The following is a 19,742-nucleotide window of genomic DNA, read 5'->3' as shown; positions in this document are numbered from 1 at the left end:
GAATAGAACTCTCTGTCCCAAAACAACCGAATTTACATTCTTCTTAACTGTACATGGCACGTACTCTAAAACTGATCACACAATCAGCAATAAAACAACCCTCAGCAAATTAAAAAACAAAAACAAAATTATACCAACCACATTCTTGGACCACAGCTCAATAAAAATAGAAATCAATACTTTAAAAATTGCTCAAAACCATACAATTACATGGAAATTAAACAACCTGCTTCTGAATGACTTTGGGTACAATGAAAATGACAATGTACAATTGTCATTTGGCACAATGACAATGAAATTAAGGCAGCAATCAAGAAACTCTTTAAGAATAAATAAATTCTCAGAAAGAATAAAGATACAACATACCAGAATCTCTGGGCACAGCTAACGCATGTTAAAAGGGCAGTTTATATCACTAAACACTCACATGAAAAAGTTAGAAAGATCTCAAATTACCAACCTAACATCACACCTAGAGAAACTAGCAAACCAACCTCCAAACTAGCAGAAGACAAGAAATAGCCAAAACCAGAGATGAACTGAAGGAAATTGAGATGTGAAAAAATCATACAAAAGATTGAGTCCAGGAGTTGGTTCTTTGAAAGAATAAGTAACATGGGTAGAATACTATCTAGACTAACAAAGAAAAAGGGAGAGAAGATCCAAAAATTTTTTAAAAACCCACACAATCAGAAATGACAAAGGAGATGTTACCACTAACCCTACAGAAATAAAAATTTTAAAAAACCTTTAGAGACTACTATGAACATCTCTATGCATACAAGCTTGAAAACCTAGACAAAATGAATAAATTCCTAGAAACATACAGCCTTCCAAGATTGAACCAGGAAGAAATTGAATCACTAAACAGACCAATGAGTTCTGAAATTGAATCAGCAATAAAAAGCCTATCAATCAGAAAAAGCCTGGGACCAGATGGATTCACAGCCAAATTCTACCACAAGTATAAAGAAGAACTGGTACCGTTCCTTCTGAAACTATTCTCAAAAATTGAGGAAGAGGGACTTCCTAATTCATTCCTTGAGGCCAGCATCATTCAGATACTAAAACTTGGCAGAGACACAACAAAGAAGAAAACTTCAGACTAATATCCTTGATGAACATTGATGCAAAAATCCTCAGCAAAATACCAGCAAACCCAATCCAGCAGCAAAACTAATCCACCATGATCAAGTAGGCTTTATCCTTGGGATGTAAGGTTGGTTCAACTATGCAAATCAATAAATGCAATTCATCACATAAAGAAAACTAAAAACAAAAACCACATGGTCATCTCAATAGATGAAGAAAAGGCTTTTGATAAAATTCTACATCGCTTCATGTTAAAACCCCTCAGCAAACTAGGTATTGAAGGAACATACCTCAAAACAGTAAGAGGCATCTATGACAAACCCACAGCCAGTATCATTCTGAATGGGGAAAAACTGGAAGCATCCCCTTAGAGAACTGGAACAAGGCAAAGATGCCCCATGTTACCACTCCTATTCAACAACAGCACTGAATGTCCTAGCCAGAGCTATCAGGCAAGAGAAACAAATAGAAGACATTCAAATAGGAAAAGAGGAAGTCAAACTATCTCTGCTTGCAGATGATACCTACAAAACCCCATGGTCTCTGCCCAAAAGCACATAGATCTGATAAATTCAGCAAAGTATTGGGATACAAAATCAATGTACAAAATCAGTAGCATTTCTGTATAGCAACCACATCAAAGCTGAGAGCCAAATCAAGAATTCAATCTCATCAAGAATGCCAAAAAATGAATAAAATACCTAGGAATACAACCAACAAGTGAAGTGAAAGATCTCTACAACAAGAATCTCTACAACAAAACACTGCTCAAAGAAATCAGAAATGACACAAACAAATGAAATAGCATTCCATGCGCTTAGATACAAAGAATCAGTATTGCTAAAATGGCCAAACTACCCAAAGCAATTTACAGATTCAATGTTATTCCTATCAAACAACCAATGACATTCTTCACAAAATTAGAAAAACAATTTTAAAATTCCTGTGCAACCAAAAAAGAGCCTTAATAGCCAAGGTCATTCTAAACAAAATGAACAAACCTTGAGACATCATATCTGACTTCAAACTATACTACAAGGTTACAGTAATCAAAACAGCATACTACTGGTACAAAAACAGACACATGGACCATTAGAACAGAATAGAGAGTTCAGAAATAGTGTCATACACCTATAATTATCTGATCTTTGAGAAAGCCAACAAAAGCAAGCAATGGAGAAAGAACGTCCTATTAAATAAATGATGCTGGGATAACTAGCTAACCATATGCAGAATGCTGAAACTGAACCACTTCCTTATACCATATCCAAAAATTAACTCAAGACATATTAAAGACTTAAATGTAAAACTATAAAAACCCTGGAAGATAACCTAGGATATATCATTCTGCACCTAGGTCCTGGCAAAGATTTCATGATAAGATGCCAAAAGCAATTGCAACACAAACAAAAATTGACAAATAGGACCTAATTAAACTAAAGAGCTTCTGCACAGCAAAAGAAATTATCAACAGAGCAAATGGACAACTTACAGAATGGGAAAAAATACTTGCAAACTATGCATTTAACAAAGGTCTAATACCCAGAATCTGTAAATAACTTAAATTAACAGGCAAAAAATAAACCTCATTAAAAAGTAAGCAAAGGACATGAACACTTTTCAAAAGAAGACATACCCATGGCCAACAAGCATGTGAAAAATTGCTCACTATCACTAATTATTAGAGAAATGCATATCAAAACTTCAATGAGATACCATCCCATATCAGTCAGAATGGCTATTATTAAAAAGTCAAAAAGTAACAGATGCTGGTAAGGTTTCAGAGAAAAGGGAACACTTGTATACTGCTGGTGGGAATGTAAATTAGTTCAGCCATGGTAGAAAGCAGTGCAGCAATTTCTCAAAGAACTTAAAACAGAATTACCATTTGACCCAGCAATCTCATTATAGGGTATATACCCAAAGGGATGTAAATTGTTCTACCACAAAGACACATGCCCTAATATGTTTATTGCAGCAACTATTCACAATAGAAAAGACATGGAATCAACCTAAATGCCCATGAATGGTACATTGCATAAAGAAAATGTGGCACGTATTTGTGTATGTACCACATATATAAATGTGGTAATATATACATGTAAATGGAATACTACACGGCCATAAAAAAGAACAAGATCATGTCCTTTGCAGTAACATGGAGGCCATTATTCTAAGCAAACTGAAGCAGGAAGAGAAAACAAAATACTGCATATTCTCACTTAGAAGTGAGAGCTAAACGCTGAGTACATATGGACACAAAGAAAGGACAACAGACACTAAGGCCTACTTGTGGATGGAGGGCGGGAGGAGGGTGAGGATCAAAAAACTACCCATCAGGTACTATGCTTATTACCCGGGTGACAGAATAACCTGTCCACCAAACCCCTGTGACCCACAGTTTATCTATATAACAAACCTACACATGTTACTCCTGAACCCAAAATAAAAGTCTTTTAAAAACCATGCTGGTATCTGTGTATGTGCAAATATATGGGCAAATTGCAAATAATTCATGTTTTTGCTTTAAAAAGTAATATATGAAGTCGGTATAGACTCTTAGTTATTTGTACAAAATATAGTAAATAATTCAAAGAAACAAGACTTTAAAACTTTTAAAAAATAAACAAACATAAATAGAAACTCACAACATATATACATATATGCATAGGAATATAAATATAATCTACTTCCCAGCAATTCCACTTTGAATCTACCCCCATAGAAAGAAAACACCAAGATGCAGAGAATGTTTATTGTTACATTGCCTTTAGTGACAAAAACTGGAAACAAAGTTAATTTTCATGAATAGGGAATTGAATATATAAATTATGGTGTATCCATAACATAGAAGTAATATTTAGCCACTGAAAAATGAGTTAAATCTGTACCTGTTGACTCTGAAACAGTTGGGCAAAGTTTAGAGTGGGAAAAACAAAATACAGACAACAATGAAAGCCCTATATTTGCATTTACATGTGTGAATATTATGTATGTTTGTATTTCCATCTAGATAGTATTAAAGAGTCTGGACGAATAAGGAAGGATTTACACTACACTGTTAAGAGGGTTTACTTTAAGATGGTTTACTTTAAGACGGATGATCCTGTGTTGAGTGTCAAGGAAGACGTTCAGTGAAAAGAGGAACCAAGGGGGGAAAAGGATAAGAAAACAAGAATATCAGCTCTTGGAGGGAAATAGCATGTGTAGAATTTTATCTATACATTTGTGCAAAGTTGTAGGGGGAAAATTCATTACTTTATAGATGGGTGATGCTAAATAAGGTGTCTCCTCATATCATGGGTATGAACCAAAAACAACTTCTGCTACTGTATAGCTGAGGCTTTTTTTCCTTCAATTGTGAACCCATCATGAATATGCTTTTTTTTTTTTTTTAGAAGAGAAACTAACTTTAGCAGTCATATGGATTCCTAAGATGGCTACCAGCCATGAAAATCCCAGAGTAGAAAGAAAAGCAACTCCAAGCCAGACTCATCAACACACCAGAGTTGAAGGCCAGGGCAAGGAATGTAGGTGTCCCAGTGCCTGGCACCAGTTCCACCATTCGAGGTGGCCTTGGACGGGCATACGTAGCCTCAAAGTTAGCCAAGGGCTAGGCAGGATGGAGGCAGGGAGAGAAGGCGGGCTGACCTGCGTTGCAGTCCCTATGCAAACCTGGAAGGTGAGCAGGGAGAAGAACCCCTGATGCCACCCCGTGCCGGCTCCGACCGGCAGGCTGACAGGCGGGCAGTCATTGTGGGACTTTAAGCAGAGTGACGAGGTTTGATTTATAAAACTTCTGCCTGAAATATTCGCCTTTTTTCCACCCTCAACCTCTTCCCATCCTAACTCATTCTTCACGCTTCTTCATGGATGAGATTTTCTTCCATCTGTACGGATACCCCTCATTGTTTAGGTTAGGTGGCCTCCCTCGTCTCTTCTCACTCAGGGCTTAATACCTTTGGTTATCACAATATCGCCCGTTTTGTATAGTTAATTGCTTCTCCTTTCTCCTTCACCATCCTGTAAGTGCTCGTTCATCCCCAGCCCCAGTGCCCAGCACAGTACCTGCTTCAAAATATCAACTTGCTGTACTAATGGAGGATAAATGGATTAATGTTTACTTTTTAGCTATTTCATATTCATTTTATATTTAGCTCTTATTACATATTACATATTTAGATTTTATTCAATTAGCTTTCTTGTTCTCCCCTAACCACTGAGTAAAGTTCCTTTTGAAAACGTCAGCCTGGCTCTATTGGACAGGGAGAAAGAAGAAAAGATAATTTTAAACAGCTTAGAAGGAAAATTAAAGATAGAGAAGCTTTCCCCTCCCCCCTGCCAACCTCTCTCTCCCCCCGCATCCCCTTCCCTCTCCCTTCTCCTCCCTCTCTCTGTCAGCTCTTTGAGACGGTGGAAGCCTCAAGGAGAGATCCAAGGTGGAGGAGGCATTCCCTTCCACAAAGCCCTCCTGCGCAGCCGCTCTAAATAAAGGGACGCTGCTCTCGTCAAGGCATCTCTGGAGTTTTCTATGCAGTGTTTACGGGTGCGTGGGAGAACCTGGCAAAGCAATGTGCGGTTCCTATATACGCTAAAATCCCAGGCTCCGAAAAAAACAGAGTGAACAAGCAGATTCCCCTCCCCGGCGTGGGATCCAATTTTTGCCCAGCATAAGGGTGCGGTACATTTCCCAGCCTTAAAGCCCTTCCCAAGAGATGGTTTGAGCGCTAGCGGTACGGATGCGTAAACGCCGCTCCCGGGCGGGCGCGGGCCGGAGCCAACTCCAACCTGCGGCAAGTGTTTACTGCCGGTCCGCGCTCGCGTCCCACAGCTGCGAGTCCCCGCAGTGAAAGGAGGGGGCAGGGCACAGGGGTAGATGGCGCCCTGAGGACTCCCGGGGTTCAGTTTTCTGCGGAACTCGAAAGGCCTGCAACAGTCTGGCGGGAACACGCTGCGGAGCTCATTCCATCTTGGCTTCTCCAAAAGGGTTCATACGGACTGGGGAGTCTTTCCCCTGCCTCCTCCGAGTGTCTGGCACCAGTTCTACCGTTTGAAATGGTCTTGGACTGGGATACGAGGCCTCAAAGTCACGAGAGGGCAGGGCAGGATGGAGGTGGGGAGAGAAGGCGGGCTGACCCGTCCTCCAGCCCCTATGCAAACCTGGAAGGGGAACAGGGAGAAGGACCACCGAAGCCACCTCGGGCCCGGCTCTGGCCTGCAGGCTTGGCAGGCGCGGAGGCGGAGGCTGCCAGGTCCCCGGGAGGCAAACGCAGCGCCGCAGTGGGTGCTGGCGGAGAGCCCAGAGCCGCGCGTCTGAGCGACAAGCTGCCTATGAGTGTGGCTTCTGCACTCACCAAGCTTCGCAGGGAGCTCAGCCCTGTCCCCAGTGCTTGAGCAGAGGCTCATCCAGAGGGGTCACGTGGAGGGCTCCAATGGAGCTTCTCCTGGAACGAGGGGCCCAGTCAACAGGGTGGCTGAGGAAAGTGTCCTCAAAGCTTAGAGTCTGTCACTTCCCAGGTGAATCAGCTCGCCAGGAAATGGAGCTAGATATTTTGTGGGGGTGTTTCCTAAACACAGTCTCAGGAAAGTTGTTTTCGGGACACCTGGACCAGGGAGCCGCCTCGGGTTTCTCGGTAGCTGGAGCGCGGCCCGGCGCGCGGCGCTGGCACATCGCCCCCACACTTGCCCGTTTCCCATTGCCACAGGCAGGCCGCCTCTGCAGAGCTGTCGCAGGGCTCTGGGCTTCCCTCCCTGGAAGCTGATTGTCCTGCACTCCAGCTGTTTCCCAAATCTTTCCTTCCTCCCAGCACCCCTAGTGAAACGACGATTCCAGCTGCGGACCACATCTGTCTCAGTTACTTCCAAGCCACCTACTGCCCCCTCGCGGAGTGCGTGGGGCTCCCGGCTCGCAGACTCCCACGGCAAGTAGCAAGCAGCAAAAGGCGTGGTAGCTGCGGCGGTGGAATGAGACAGTTGTCAACAGCTGGCGCAGCTGCCGCGCTGCGCACCGGGACTGGCGAGTACGCAGCCCAGGTACTGCCCCTTCCCAGTGACGTCTCTGCAGCGGGTTATAAAAGCCTCGTGCGCAGCTAACTGCCGAGCTGAGCAACCCGAACCGAGAGGTGCCCGCGAAACTGCAGGCGGCGGCAGCGGCAGCAAGAGCGAAGGAAAAATCTCCAGCTGGACACGGAGCTCCAGAATCCTGACCATAGGCTCAGAACTTTTACAGGTCGCGCTGCAATGGGCCCCCACTTCGCTCCTAAGTCCTCACGTAGCACAGGGCTTTGCCTTTCCCGGCAGAGGAAGGGGAAATAGGAGTTGCAGGGAGCAGCAGGTGCATAAATCATAAAGGCAGGGATCTCTTGCTTCTTAGAACCATGACCGGTGGAATTTCTTTCCCTTTTTCAGTTTAACGCAAGAGAGATGCTGTATCCAGACTTCTGAACTCAAATGCCTCCTGCAGCTTGAAAGTGGAGGAATTCAGAGCCACCGCGGGCAGGCAGGCAGCGCATCCAGAAGCGTTTATATTCTGAGCGCCAGTTCAGCTTTCAAAAAGAGTGCTGCCCAGAAAGAGCCTCCCACCCTCCTGTCCGACTTCAGCAGGACCCTGAGCCCCAGGTGCCAGCCACAGGACTCTGCTACAGAGGGGGATTGTGTACAGATAGTAAGGTTTTACCGCCTAGCTTCGAAATGGATAACGTCCTCCCGGTGGACTCAGACCTCTCCCCAAACATCTCCACTAACACCTCGGAACCAAATCAGTTCGTGCAACCAGCCTGGCAAATTGTCCTTTGGGCAGCTGCCTATACGGTCATTGTGGTGACCTCTGTGGTGGGCAACGTGGTAGTGATGTGGATCATCTTAGCCCACAAAAGAATGAGGACAGTGACCAATTATTTTCTGGTGAACCTGGCCTTCGCGGAGGCCTCCATGGCTGCATTCAATACAGTGGTGAACTTCACCTATGCTGTCCACAACGAATGGTACTACGGCCTGTTCTACTGCAAGTTCCACAACTTCTTCCCCATCGCTGCTGTCTTCGCCAGTATCTACTCCATGACGGCTGTGGCCTTTGATAGGTGAGATTAGCCTTTGTGAAAAGGCGAGAAAGTGCTCATAGAGAACCATGGCATTGCTATGAGGTTTGGGGCTGGATGGGGTATGGGTCAAGGGGAAGGTTGGCCACCCATGCTCCGAGGGTTTTTTTGCTGATATCAACTGAGTCAGTTGTTGATGGGAACTTCATCTTATCTATTTTAACATTTTTTCTACTCTTTTTTACCCATCACTAATCTCTCTTCCTTTCAACACACATCCCCCTTTTCTTCATTTAACTCCCCTTTCTTCATCTCTTCTCCACTCATCTTCCTGACACTTTCAACTTCTGCTTTGCTCCTTTTCATATATTCCTTCTCCCTTTTACCCTTGCAGGCTGCAAACAATACCTAGGGCTTGGTCAAAGGACTAGACCCTGGATGGGGCTTTGTAAATTCCTCCTGGCCTATTATTCTATCAGACAGCCTCTTGTTGCCTTCATGTTTTAAGTACACCTAGAGGATTCTAGAACTTTCTGCTCCCACTGCAACTCTCCCGTTTTTTGTTGTTGTTGTTTGGTTGGTTGGTTGGTTTTTTTGTTTTTTGTTTTTTGTTTTTTGTTTTTTTTTGCTTTTTTTTAATGTGAAATTGCATTTCATCAGTATTATAAGATACTCAGAATTCTAATTCAGTTTACTCTATAATGCTAGGAATTCTCATTCAGGAATGAGAGACAACTATGCTATCCTTAAGAAACTCCACAGATAGGGATCCAGGGAACTTACCCAAGAGGTGTTCTAAATTTCTCCTACAATGTAAAAGTTATGTATTTAGCCTGTCTCTATCCACAGAGAAACATGCTTGGCAAAGGCATTTGAGAGCTCTTCCGTTCCTGCAACCAACAGGTTAGGGTTCCCGAAGCTGATTGAAAGTGAAAAGGTTGGCATTTCAAACACTGGGGCTGGTATTCTGGAATAAATGGCTCTTCAGGTAACATGATGGAAAATTGATTATTGTAGCACAGCTCTATTGGTATTGTCTCCTTTGTGAGTATCTTAGGTCTCCAATGTGTATGTCTATGTGTGCACAGGTGTTAAATGTTTACCTGGGATATGAAAGTGTGTTTAAAACACCTACCGCTGTGATTTTAAAATGGATTCTTTTGATGTCCTTCCTGAGATAACGGAATGTGAGAAACTCAAAGAAGGAGCTAAGACAAAACTTCCAAAAAAAAAAAATCCAAACTATTAACCCTCTTTGCATAAAGATTGTTTATAACTTGCAATTTATTAGAAGCCTTTTTTAGCTCCTGTAGTCAATGAACACTTTTAAAATCAGGGCAATCTTCATTTCCATCCTTTGCAGTGGTGTCCTAATACTGATTTGCTAGTTCCATGTACATCTCTCTATATGCAGCTCCTATGTGCTTACTATGTTTTATGTAAAACAGATTGTGGAAAATCAGTGTATGTTTTAAATGTAGATGGTAAACCAATTACTCAAAGTGGGAGTGAAATGAATTATTTTGCAAATTTATCTTTTGTACTACACTGATTTTCAGATATTCAGTTTGCTGAAAGTGAGGTACACTTGTAAATCTTTCTGCATTGACATGCTCCTTTAATCTCATGACAACTTCCTTAAACTTAAAAAAGTCAATAGCATGATATATAAGTGAATATCTGGGTAGTGAAACCTGATGCTATTTCAGCCTTTCACACACTCTCTTGATGCCCCCTAAATTAGGGGGGAAGTTTTTTTGGGGAGGGGGTTGTTTGTTTTTTCTGCACTGGGGCTTTGCACAAACTCTAGGAAGACCTGTCAGTCAGTGTGAGCTGGAGCTTTCAGTAGCTGATGGAGCACCAGCAGACAGCTCTCTCCTTTTGGCTTACACAGAAACATGTTCTGCAGCCTTGATCTTTCCTCTGGAACTTAGAAGGTTAGGGGTGGGGATAAGAGTCAGAGTCCGCACAGCGGATTGGGCAGGGAGCCAGATTTCAGCTCCATTGTTGTTTTTCTCCAAGTAAACCATCGCAGAGCCCTGACCCTCTGTGATACCTGCTCAGTGAGATCAAAAGTTCTCAGATGCCAGAGCTTTAGGAAATGACAGCAACAGGGAATGTCACCATGTTTCCAACATACAGATACAGCCCAGGGAGGTTATCAATGGCATGCCTAAGATTAGAGTTCAAGGTAGAATTAGGGATGAGACTTCAGGTCTCTGTCTCCATGTCTGCCAAGTGCTCTTTCTGTTTTTCCTTGCTTAGCCTGGTGAGCACACTATAAACTCATCCCCTCAGGCCTTCCAGTGAATGTATTTCCTACATGTGTGGTCATCCATTCTCTCCTGGAAAGAAAGGAGGATTTAAGTCCTCTCCCTGTAAGTTATCTCTCCTTTCTCCAGCATGGAAATGCAGACTAAGAGGAAATATTAAATCAGCTGTTTGTATATTCCTTGAATTTTTAACAGACAATCTTTGAATCAAGTCTTTAAAAATAACAGCAATGTGGTTTTCCTGATTGTAAAATTAAACCTGTTCACTGCAGAAGACTTGGGAAATATGAAGAGCACAAAAATCCAATCCCCCTTACCTAACCGACCACAAACAACACCTGCTAATATTTGAATTTCTCTTTTATGACTATTACACTACATAATTGAGGTTAGATTCTATATAATTTTTTAGCCTACATTTTTCCATTGGTATTAATGAAAGACATTAATAACACCTTCCTGTGTTATTCAAAAGTTTTCAGAAACATAATCTTAATGGCTTCATACTATTCTATTATGTGAATATGCTATTATTATTTACGTAGTCATTTCTCTACTATTGTGTATTTAGTTCATTTCTAGATTTTTGTGATTATAATTAATAATCTAAGGAATATTTATATGTGATAACTTTGTTTTGCCTTCTAAATTATTTTCTTAGGATAGATCCCAATAAGTAGAATTACTATATCAAATAAAATGAATTTTTTAAACAGCTATATCTTCTCATTTTAAAGGATTTTTAAAGGAATCGTTGGGTCAAACTAACTTTGCCAAATTCCCTGTTAGAACCAAGATATATGCAGAGAAAAAACTTCAGCTGCAGATTGCAATACTAATTTAAATGTTTCCTGTAGTCTTTCTACAAATGGTGGGATAGGGGCAGGGAAGGGAATAAAGGGAGGGGGGGAAAGGACAGGAAGAGAGGAGAAGGAGAGGAGAGGGAAGAAAAGCGGGAAATGGGAAGGGGATAGGAGAGGAGAGGAGGGAAGAAATATCTCCGTTAGAAAGAATTTTAGTTTTTTGAAGGTAGTGGTTACCTAGAATTTAAAAATGTTTTAGAGACAAGTATAGCTAAATAAGATCAGGTTTACCTCTATGTAAACTCCAACAAATACCAGGGATTTTAGCTACTGAAACTATAATTTCTCTTAGAATTTAAAAATTCTTTACAACTATAAAACTAAAAGGTATGTGTGATGTTTCATGAAATTTGAAAATGGGGGACACAGAGAGGTGATGACTCCCCCCCCCCCGCCCCGCTGCAATGTCCTCATTCCCCTAGCCCCCGTTTTCAGGAGTTGGTGACAATTACTGGTTCTATTATGATGCTCTGGCAAGTACTGTGGAGCAGAATCTAAGAAGGGAATAGTGGAAGGGAGGCAATCCCTAAGCCTGCAGGGAACTGGGTAATAGGCAGCAGATAACCTGATTTGAAACCGTGCACATAACAACAGGAGCAACAGGGAGGTTCAGACAAGCACTGACCTGGTATCACTGCTTCTCTACCTGGTAGGGCAAGTATAATTTCAGCAAAATGAAAGGTAACAGTTGCTCACTCAGACTCCAAATAGAGATGGTCTCTCTGAGACCAAAACATATAGTTACCCAGAGAGTGTAATGATTGAAGGCAAAAGAGGCATTGAGCTCTCTGGGAGAGCTGATAATGTAAAAGAGCAACCTAGAACAAAAACATGCATAAATCACAAAAATTTTGTCCACTGAACTCTGGTTCTATACACTCTGTCGCAGCCATACTCAGCTACCGATTTAAATATTCTGCTTTCCAGGTCTCTATTAGACCTGCAGTCTGTCCTTGAACTTTACCTTGTTGGCTGAACTGCAATCTCATTGTTTATCTCAGAGCAGTCTTTCCTCACCCCACCTGGAGGGGGAATTAAATTCCAGGATCCTTTGCACTAATTCAGATATCCCTGGAAACCCATTACCATGCACTGCTGTAATGCTGTGAATGGCCATTCACTAGAAGCTCATTGGCCACAACTGGCCCTGTCTTTTCCAATGTCAGCACTGATGTGGATCAAAATGGAGTTTGTTAATTCTTAGATGGGTCATTTAGATTTCAGGACCTTTCCTCAGGAGGCTCAATGCCCACCTCCTCTCTGAAGCTGCTCCATTACACTCGCCACACTCTCTCCCGACTCCTGGGAGCCTGCAGTGTCCTGAATGGTCAAGGGTGTTACTTTTTAAAGACACTGGAAGAAATCATAGTTTGAATTCGATGCAAATAAAGAATAATTCTCAACATAAAAGCATGTAGTAAAAGCACAAGACGCTGTTACTATTATTGTTGCTGAATTAGAATGAGGATCATGAGACAGAAACACCGTCAAACTTAGACAAAGCTATTCAGAGTTGATGCCATCAAGGTAAGGTGATGTTTCCTAACTCACAGCCTTGTTTCTTCCCTCAAAGGGCTATATATGAGGGCAAATAAGACTGATTTAGAGGTAACTAAAATATAAGGTATTAAGTAAAATGTTTAATATGGGTTGTACAGTTATATTCTATAGGAGACAAGAGGAGGGACATCTTGCCCAGCAGTGACGAAAGATCAAGGAAGACCTCAAGACAGGGCAATTGAGTTGGGCCTTGATGATTAGATAAGATTTTTAGAGAAGATGATAAAAAAAAGAGATGACATTTCAGGTAGAAGAAGCTGTATGACAGAAGCATGGAGGTCAAATGTTGCAAAGTGCCTCGGGTCAATGACAGACTGATTCAACTGAAGTGAATTCACAGGTGAATCAGGGAATGAATTGAGGAGTTGCTTGGAAGAAAATGAGAATACTCTATGTTGAATTTAATGCTAAAGTATAATGATTAGTTGGAATACCTGAAAAGAAACTTGAGAAGTGAGGTGGGAGAGAATGAAAAGCTAGGGATCAAAGAGACAGTATCAGCACAGAATGGTAACAGGAAATAAAATTAGAAGGCAGTGAAGGGAATGGCCTTTCTCGTCACTCATCCATCCATCCATCCATCAAACCACTATTGAGCACTTACTGTGTGCCATATTCTGAGGCAGTAAGACGTGACTTTGCCATCGTGATCTCAGTCCCTGGAGTGTAACAAGGTCATAAACAGCATATAACCCAATGCAATCAATGCCATGCAGAGAGAACAGAGTTAGAGCAAAGAACTACCCTTGGGAATATAGGAAAGACTTCCTGGTAAAAAGAGAAGCAGAAGGAGAGGGAGGGCAATAGGGGAGGGAGGAGGGAGGGGAGAGAAAAGAGAAGGAGGAGACAGAATGAAAGAGAATGAAGAGTAAGAAGAGGAGGAAAAGGACAAAGAGGAAGAGGGGCAGCAAGGCACAGGGAAATGAATGTGGAGTTTTGTTTTTTAATTAATTTCAAGAACGCTGGATTGGGAATACTCATAATAATTTATTAATATCCATCATTTAGAAACTAGAAAGGAAGTTTTATGTTAATAAAATTGATAATGATACCTTTTACTTATGTTCCCTCCAGTCCATTATCTCATTTAATCCTCATGATGCCAATGAGGATTCTGTTTCGACCTGGAAGAGCGATTAGAAACAATTTCTTTTAGCATTGTCCTCCCACGCTCCACCCCCTCACAGCTTGGAGACCCATGCAATTTGCTTTTGTGTGCCTTAGACATCTGCCTACATGTTCTTGCACTTGGTGGCTTTTGGATGATAACTTATTTAAGTAAAACTGTCATTGGGGGCAGAAAAGCAATGTAAGAGTCCTATCACACAAGAGAAAATATTAGAGGCAATATTTTGAGGAAAATTGAGAATATTCCACCTAAATAAAAGTTCAACCCCACAACTTTCCAAACAGGGCCATTATAAAAGTACCAAACTCTGCTTAAATATTCTACTCAGTTTTTTCCATTTGTTAAATTCAATAAATTATTAAATCATCACAAAATTATTCCTTTCCTTAAAATGAAATCTGCCTCTTTGGTTTTAGACTGCTCCTACTTGTCTCAGACCTCTTCCATGTAGCAGGCTTTCCAGTAAGTATAAGTATAAGGATAAGATATTAAGCTTCTATTTATCTTGAAGTATCCCCAACTCTGGTTAACTGTCCCTGGTTCCTCCAACTTTACATCATCATTAGTCTCTACTGGTTATTTCCATTTGTTAATGGTCCTCCTAAAAGGAGATGACCAGAACGGAGCTACCTTATTACCATCACTCTGTCTAGGACCACCTAGACACCTTGGACTGGCATCCTCCCTAGTGACCTTGTGTCCTCTTTGACTTAGCTTAGTGCTTATACTAAGATGCTGCCCTTGACCTGCAAGTCTAGCTGAAGTGTCCTTATATTTCCACAGCGTTTATCCCATGGTGTTGCAAATGTCTGTACCTTGTCTATCTCTCCCACACCTCCCTGCTCACCAGACTGCAAGCTCCATGAAAACAGGGATCCCTTATTTGGTTTCCTGTTCCCAGCACCTATCCAAGTGCCTGGCACGGAGTAGGTACTCATTAAAATGTGTGCTTCGTGAGCAAACTGGCCATGCTTCTCTTCTGCACACATCAGCCAAAATCTGAAAACCAGACCCCATGCCTCAGGCAGACCGTACAGCACACTTATGATGCTATGCCTTGATGCAAAAGAAAAACTGGGCCAAATTTCTGCTTACCATAAAGGTTTGTTACAAAATAGAACGCTTTTGATTCAGAATCCCCTGTTCTAGAATAACCATGGCTTCTAACTCACACTTACCTCTTCCACACTCCAGTTGACTGAGCCCCACAGGACACCTGACCCACACCTTGCCACCCTCAACAGGTATTGTGCCCCAGGAAAAGACTTCCAATTGGAGGAAGTGCTTATCACTTCCACCCTACCTCCAGTCTACTCAGGCATACCGGAAGCTCAGAGAGATGAAAAGTATAAGCACCTCCTCCATTTTATGGGTTCTTCCCTGGCCTAACTGCTGTCAACCCCCTGGATTTTTCTCTAACACCCCCCACTAGCAGCAGGTGCACTCTCCCCTTTACTTGTCCTTGCTGAGGTGAAACCAGCAGAAACCTACCCTTCACCCAGCCCTCCAACTCCTGCATCCACAGTAGTTGTCTGGTTGTTCACACCATATTAAAATACCATAGACACAGGAAAATTCCAGCATGCAGTGGTGCATGTGAGGTCCTATGTATGTGAGACAGACAGGGCAACTGGCTTACATTGCCCCAAACTTCCCTCTTGCCACCTTGAGAGACTTCAATTCTACCTCAGTGGAAGGGGAAATATGAGGCTGTCTGGATGAGGAGTACCAAGGATGAAGAGGTGCTTTAATGATGGCCTGGAGGCATACTCATCAGCATGCGTTTTAACGCAGCATATGAACTGCTCAAGGAAACTTGTCTAAGCAGCCCTAGGCCTCATCTCCTGCCCTTCTCTTGTATAGTTCTTAATCTACTTTCCAATTCAGCTTTATCACTATGTTTAATATTTGGGATTCCCTGTTGAGTGCCTTTCATGTCCTTTGTATGAGCATGCCCTTTAATAACCTTACTCCTAGTCTTTGGCAGTAGAATGGTTAAGCAAGAACCCAGGTGATGGGTTCCAGTGCTGGTTCTACCACTTACTAACTGTGTGTACATATGCAAGGTATTTAACCTATCTGGGCCCCCAGTTTCCTCAACTGATAAAATGGATATAATGAAACTTACCTTGTAGAATACTGTTGCAAGGAGAGAGGGAAAGATTTGAAAAGCCTCTAACTTATTGCCTGACGTCCTCTAAAATATCAGTTAATAGTAATTAATATTATGCTCTCTAGTAAACTGTGACAAACAATCATATCTATCATACAAGTCCATTCTTGTCTCAGCCTCCTCCTGGATTCCTTCTACATCAAGTACAATAGCTACAGGGTAAACACTTATGTCCTTCCCCCTAAAGAGGGTAGTTTAAAACTGTCCTGACTGGGTCAGCAAATCTCTTGCTAAATGCTTTTCAGCATTCTTTCCATCTTTGGAAATGTACACACAATCTACCAGTTGTATATCGTGGTCCAGAAAACCCAGATGTTTTCTTTTATACCATCCCCTAAACATTCATTTCCAATCCTTTATGTCGCAAAGTCACCACCCTTATATGGAGTGAGCATCATTGTTTAATATCTGAATGAGAATGCGTTCATTGCAAAAAGCTCTTACAGCTGCGTAAGTTTTAACTGATATTCAATTTGTTGAAGTTACAGTGTTTTTTATCCTTTGAACATATTTTATAAATCATGGAAGTTTTCTTATAAATCTAGTTTGTGTGTGTTAAAGTATGAAACATTCATTTACCTTTGTTCTTTGACTAAAGCTCAATAAATTGTTAAACATGAGACAGAATACTTCCAACTAAATATTTGAACACAATTTTCAAACTTAATCAAGTCAACCTCACATATTTTTGTTAGTCACCATTTTTATAAGCTTAACAAATCAAATAATCTTTTAAAATGTAAACAGTATTTATAAACTTGATTAATTAAATTCCTCTAAGCATTTCAAACTATACTCACAAATTTGATACATCTGGCTTTGTTAAAATCTTAAAATCCCTAACAGGAAGACTTACAAACAGAAGAAACAAAATCTTTCGCAGGACTTACTTAGCTCTTGTAAGACTAATAAATCAAAACTTCTAAATTTAGCATACAAATTATCTTAAAGCATTTCAACCTCCTGAGAATTAAACGGATAAATTCAGGTTCTCCTGAGCATCCAAACATTGACTACAAAATTAATTCGTTAAATCCTCCTAGGTGTTACAATTAAAATTGCAAATCTTGTAAGTCAAATTCTCTAATATATCAGATTCTCATTTCCAACATCTTAAAATCAAATCACATACAAAGGAACGTGTATCGATCACAGAACTCACTACTACACATGCACTACTTACGTAGAAGTACCATTTCTTTATTGCCTACTTACTTTTTTAAAATGTCTTCTTAGGGTTACGAAGTCATACAAACAAAAGTGGCAGAATCATCTTCTCTGTAAGAGGCAGCCAAGGTTCTGGAATCAGGGGTTTAGTTGGAGACCCAAATCTGGCTATGCCTCACAGGGGTCTTGCCCAGAGCTGCATCCCAACACCTGAGCCCCTCTCACGGTGGAGCTCTGCCTGCCTGGTGCCTACAGAGTCCACTCATGCTTTTCCACTGGAATAGAAGTTTTGTAGTTCCAGTGTAAATCCTTAACTGATTCACACAGATGGAATCATGCACCGCCTCACCCCACCCCTAGTTTGCGTCCTTTATCTACCCTATCAAAGTTAACTACATCCTTCGTTTTACCTTTCTATTGACATGAAAAAAAATGACCAAAAAGAAAAAAGAATCACCACAAGACCTTGTCCTGAAGTTGCCTTTTTGAGATTTTGAGATCATGAAAAATATGTGCCAGATATTTTCTGGGTGTATCCTATTTACCCACATAAATCATCAAAAATAGGATAGTATGTGTTGGGTTTAACAAAACCAGGCTCTCAGTATGGTTCCAACCTGTACTCTTATAAAAAGAAGGTCTACATAGCAGCTTTCTTGTCTCTTGGCATGGGGTCGTCAGTGGCAGGGACTTTCTTCCTGGAGCCTGAAAACCACCTAGTACCCTTGAATCCTTCAACTGGATGATTAGAGATTCCTTGTTTAGATTAACTGGGTTTCTCCTTCAGGCCAGAGCCTTATGGCTTTTTCATAGCTCTAGGAGTGCTGGGTTTCTTCCCTTTCCCTTCCACTTTATTGCCATTATTTCAGATAATAAAAAATAATCTGCAGTGGTACTCTGCCTTTACAGCTCAGCCCAGTGCCCTAAGCCACAGATGGACTGATGGGCAGCCACCTTCACAAATCACACAGCTGCCTGAGCTCATGAGGGGAGGGTGCTGAGCAGTCATGCTAGCAACACCTCTGTTCTCTCTATCATAGAATATAATTGAGATGCTAATTTTTAAAACCCTCATGTGCACATTGAGTGGCATGTGAGGAGATTACGAGCATCAGCTTAAATACCCACTTTGTATGATTTACTAATTTTATTTTACTGTGGAGAAACATCTACTTGAATAGTTAATATGTTTTCATAAAAGCATTTGTCTGACTCTGAAAATGTTTAAACAAAAGAAAACCCTACAAACAACTGAGATACTCTTCTAAATAGTCCCAGCGAGCCAAGGGGAACATTCAAATGCCTTTAGAATTCGTGATGGGAACCAAAATGAATGCAGCCCTGAGCTTGAAATACGAGTTAGCTCAACAACTTAGCTGGGCTCTTCAAACATGAACTAGGAAGATAAAAAATAGTCCCAGGTATCCACCAAGGGATCTGCTGGAGGATACTGGCGGGCGGGCAAGGGAGCGGTCTGTCACCACAAGCTGTCAAACTGCTGTTGAAAGACCTTTTCCTGTCACAGGTGGAATTACCTTTGCCCTGAGGTGCTAGTGAATTCTGCATGTGTTTGGGTATTTGCTTCCGTCTTCTTCAGATTTCTTATAAGTCACTAATTGTCTTGATAAATATATAATATCTTTACAACCTGGAAGGATATTAAGAAGGGACTGTAGAATATATTCTCAGCCAGTCCAGTGGGTTGGGGTTAAGGACAGCAGGGCAGTGCTGCTGAGATGGCCAAAGCAGATTCTTCACCTCTCCTGCATCTTCATCAATGAATTTGTGCTGTTTACAAATCCTGGGGTGAGGGCCGGTTTTCCAAGAGCTGGGCTTTCTGCCAGGGTCTGTCTGGACCCACACGTCATCTGGAAGCTTCCATCCTTTTTTCTTTGTCTGCATCTTCCTTTCTTTTTTTCCGTCTACACCTGGATAAAAATTCCTTGCTTCATTTCCTCTCAATCCTTCCTCAGCATTTTGAAAATAGCACAGCTTCAATAAATGTCAGTGACTGAAAAATGGAGATGAAACAGATGAAAACAAAAACTGCTGTATATAAAACAGTTGATGAGTACAGCAATAGAAAAAATGCAAATTACTAACATTCTGATTAAGCAGATGAGTCCAGAAGGATCCTGAAAGGATTCTTGAGGCTGTTCATTTAGGTAAGAACTTAAGCCACCTTTTTTTCTTTTTTTAAGAAAAATAACTTACTGTTGATTATTACCTGCACAACTCCAATGTTTTTCTGATCACATTTTAGTTTAAATTATAGTTTAATATAGTTAAATTATAAATAAATCATAAAATATTACATATTAAAGAGAATTAGCAACTTACAAAAAAATACTTTGAAGAAAAATAAATGTAAAATCAACACTCATCTCGCTGCCCAAGCACCACTATTGTCAAATCTTAGGAATTATTTCAAGCCAAGACTTTCTTTTT

At 41.3% G+C, this 19,742-nt stretch overlaps 1 protein-coding gene across 1 annotated transcript in view; it reads left to right on the top strand.

The window, feature by feature from the left end:
- Nucleotides 1–6,991: 6,991 nt before the first annotated feature.
- The window catches only part of TACR1 (tachykinin receptor 1), a 147,950-nt gene continuing 135,199 nt past the window's right edge, over nucleotides 6,992–19,742 (top strand). Inside the window, exon 1 of the mRNA XM_011987255.1 lies at nucleotides 6,992–8,171. Coding sequence (XP_011842645.1) covers nucleotides 7,783–8,171 — 389 coding nt within the window. The 5' untranslated portion in view covers nucleotides 6,992–7,782. The remainder of the gene's footprint in view (nucleotides 8,172–19,742) is intronic.

The sequence above is a fragment of the Mandrillus leucophaeus genome, unplaced genomic scaffold, assembly GCF_000951045.1.
Source record: "Mandrillus leucophaeus isolate KB7577 unplaced genomic scaffold, Mleu.le_1.0 Scaffold1083, whole genome shotgun sequence".
NCBI lineage: Eukaryota > Metazoa > Chordata > Mammalia > Primates > Cercopithecidae > Mandrillus > Mandrillus leucophaeus.
Note: the sequence above shows the minus strand (reverse complement) of the source record. Positions and strands in the feature narration are given on the sequence as shown.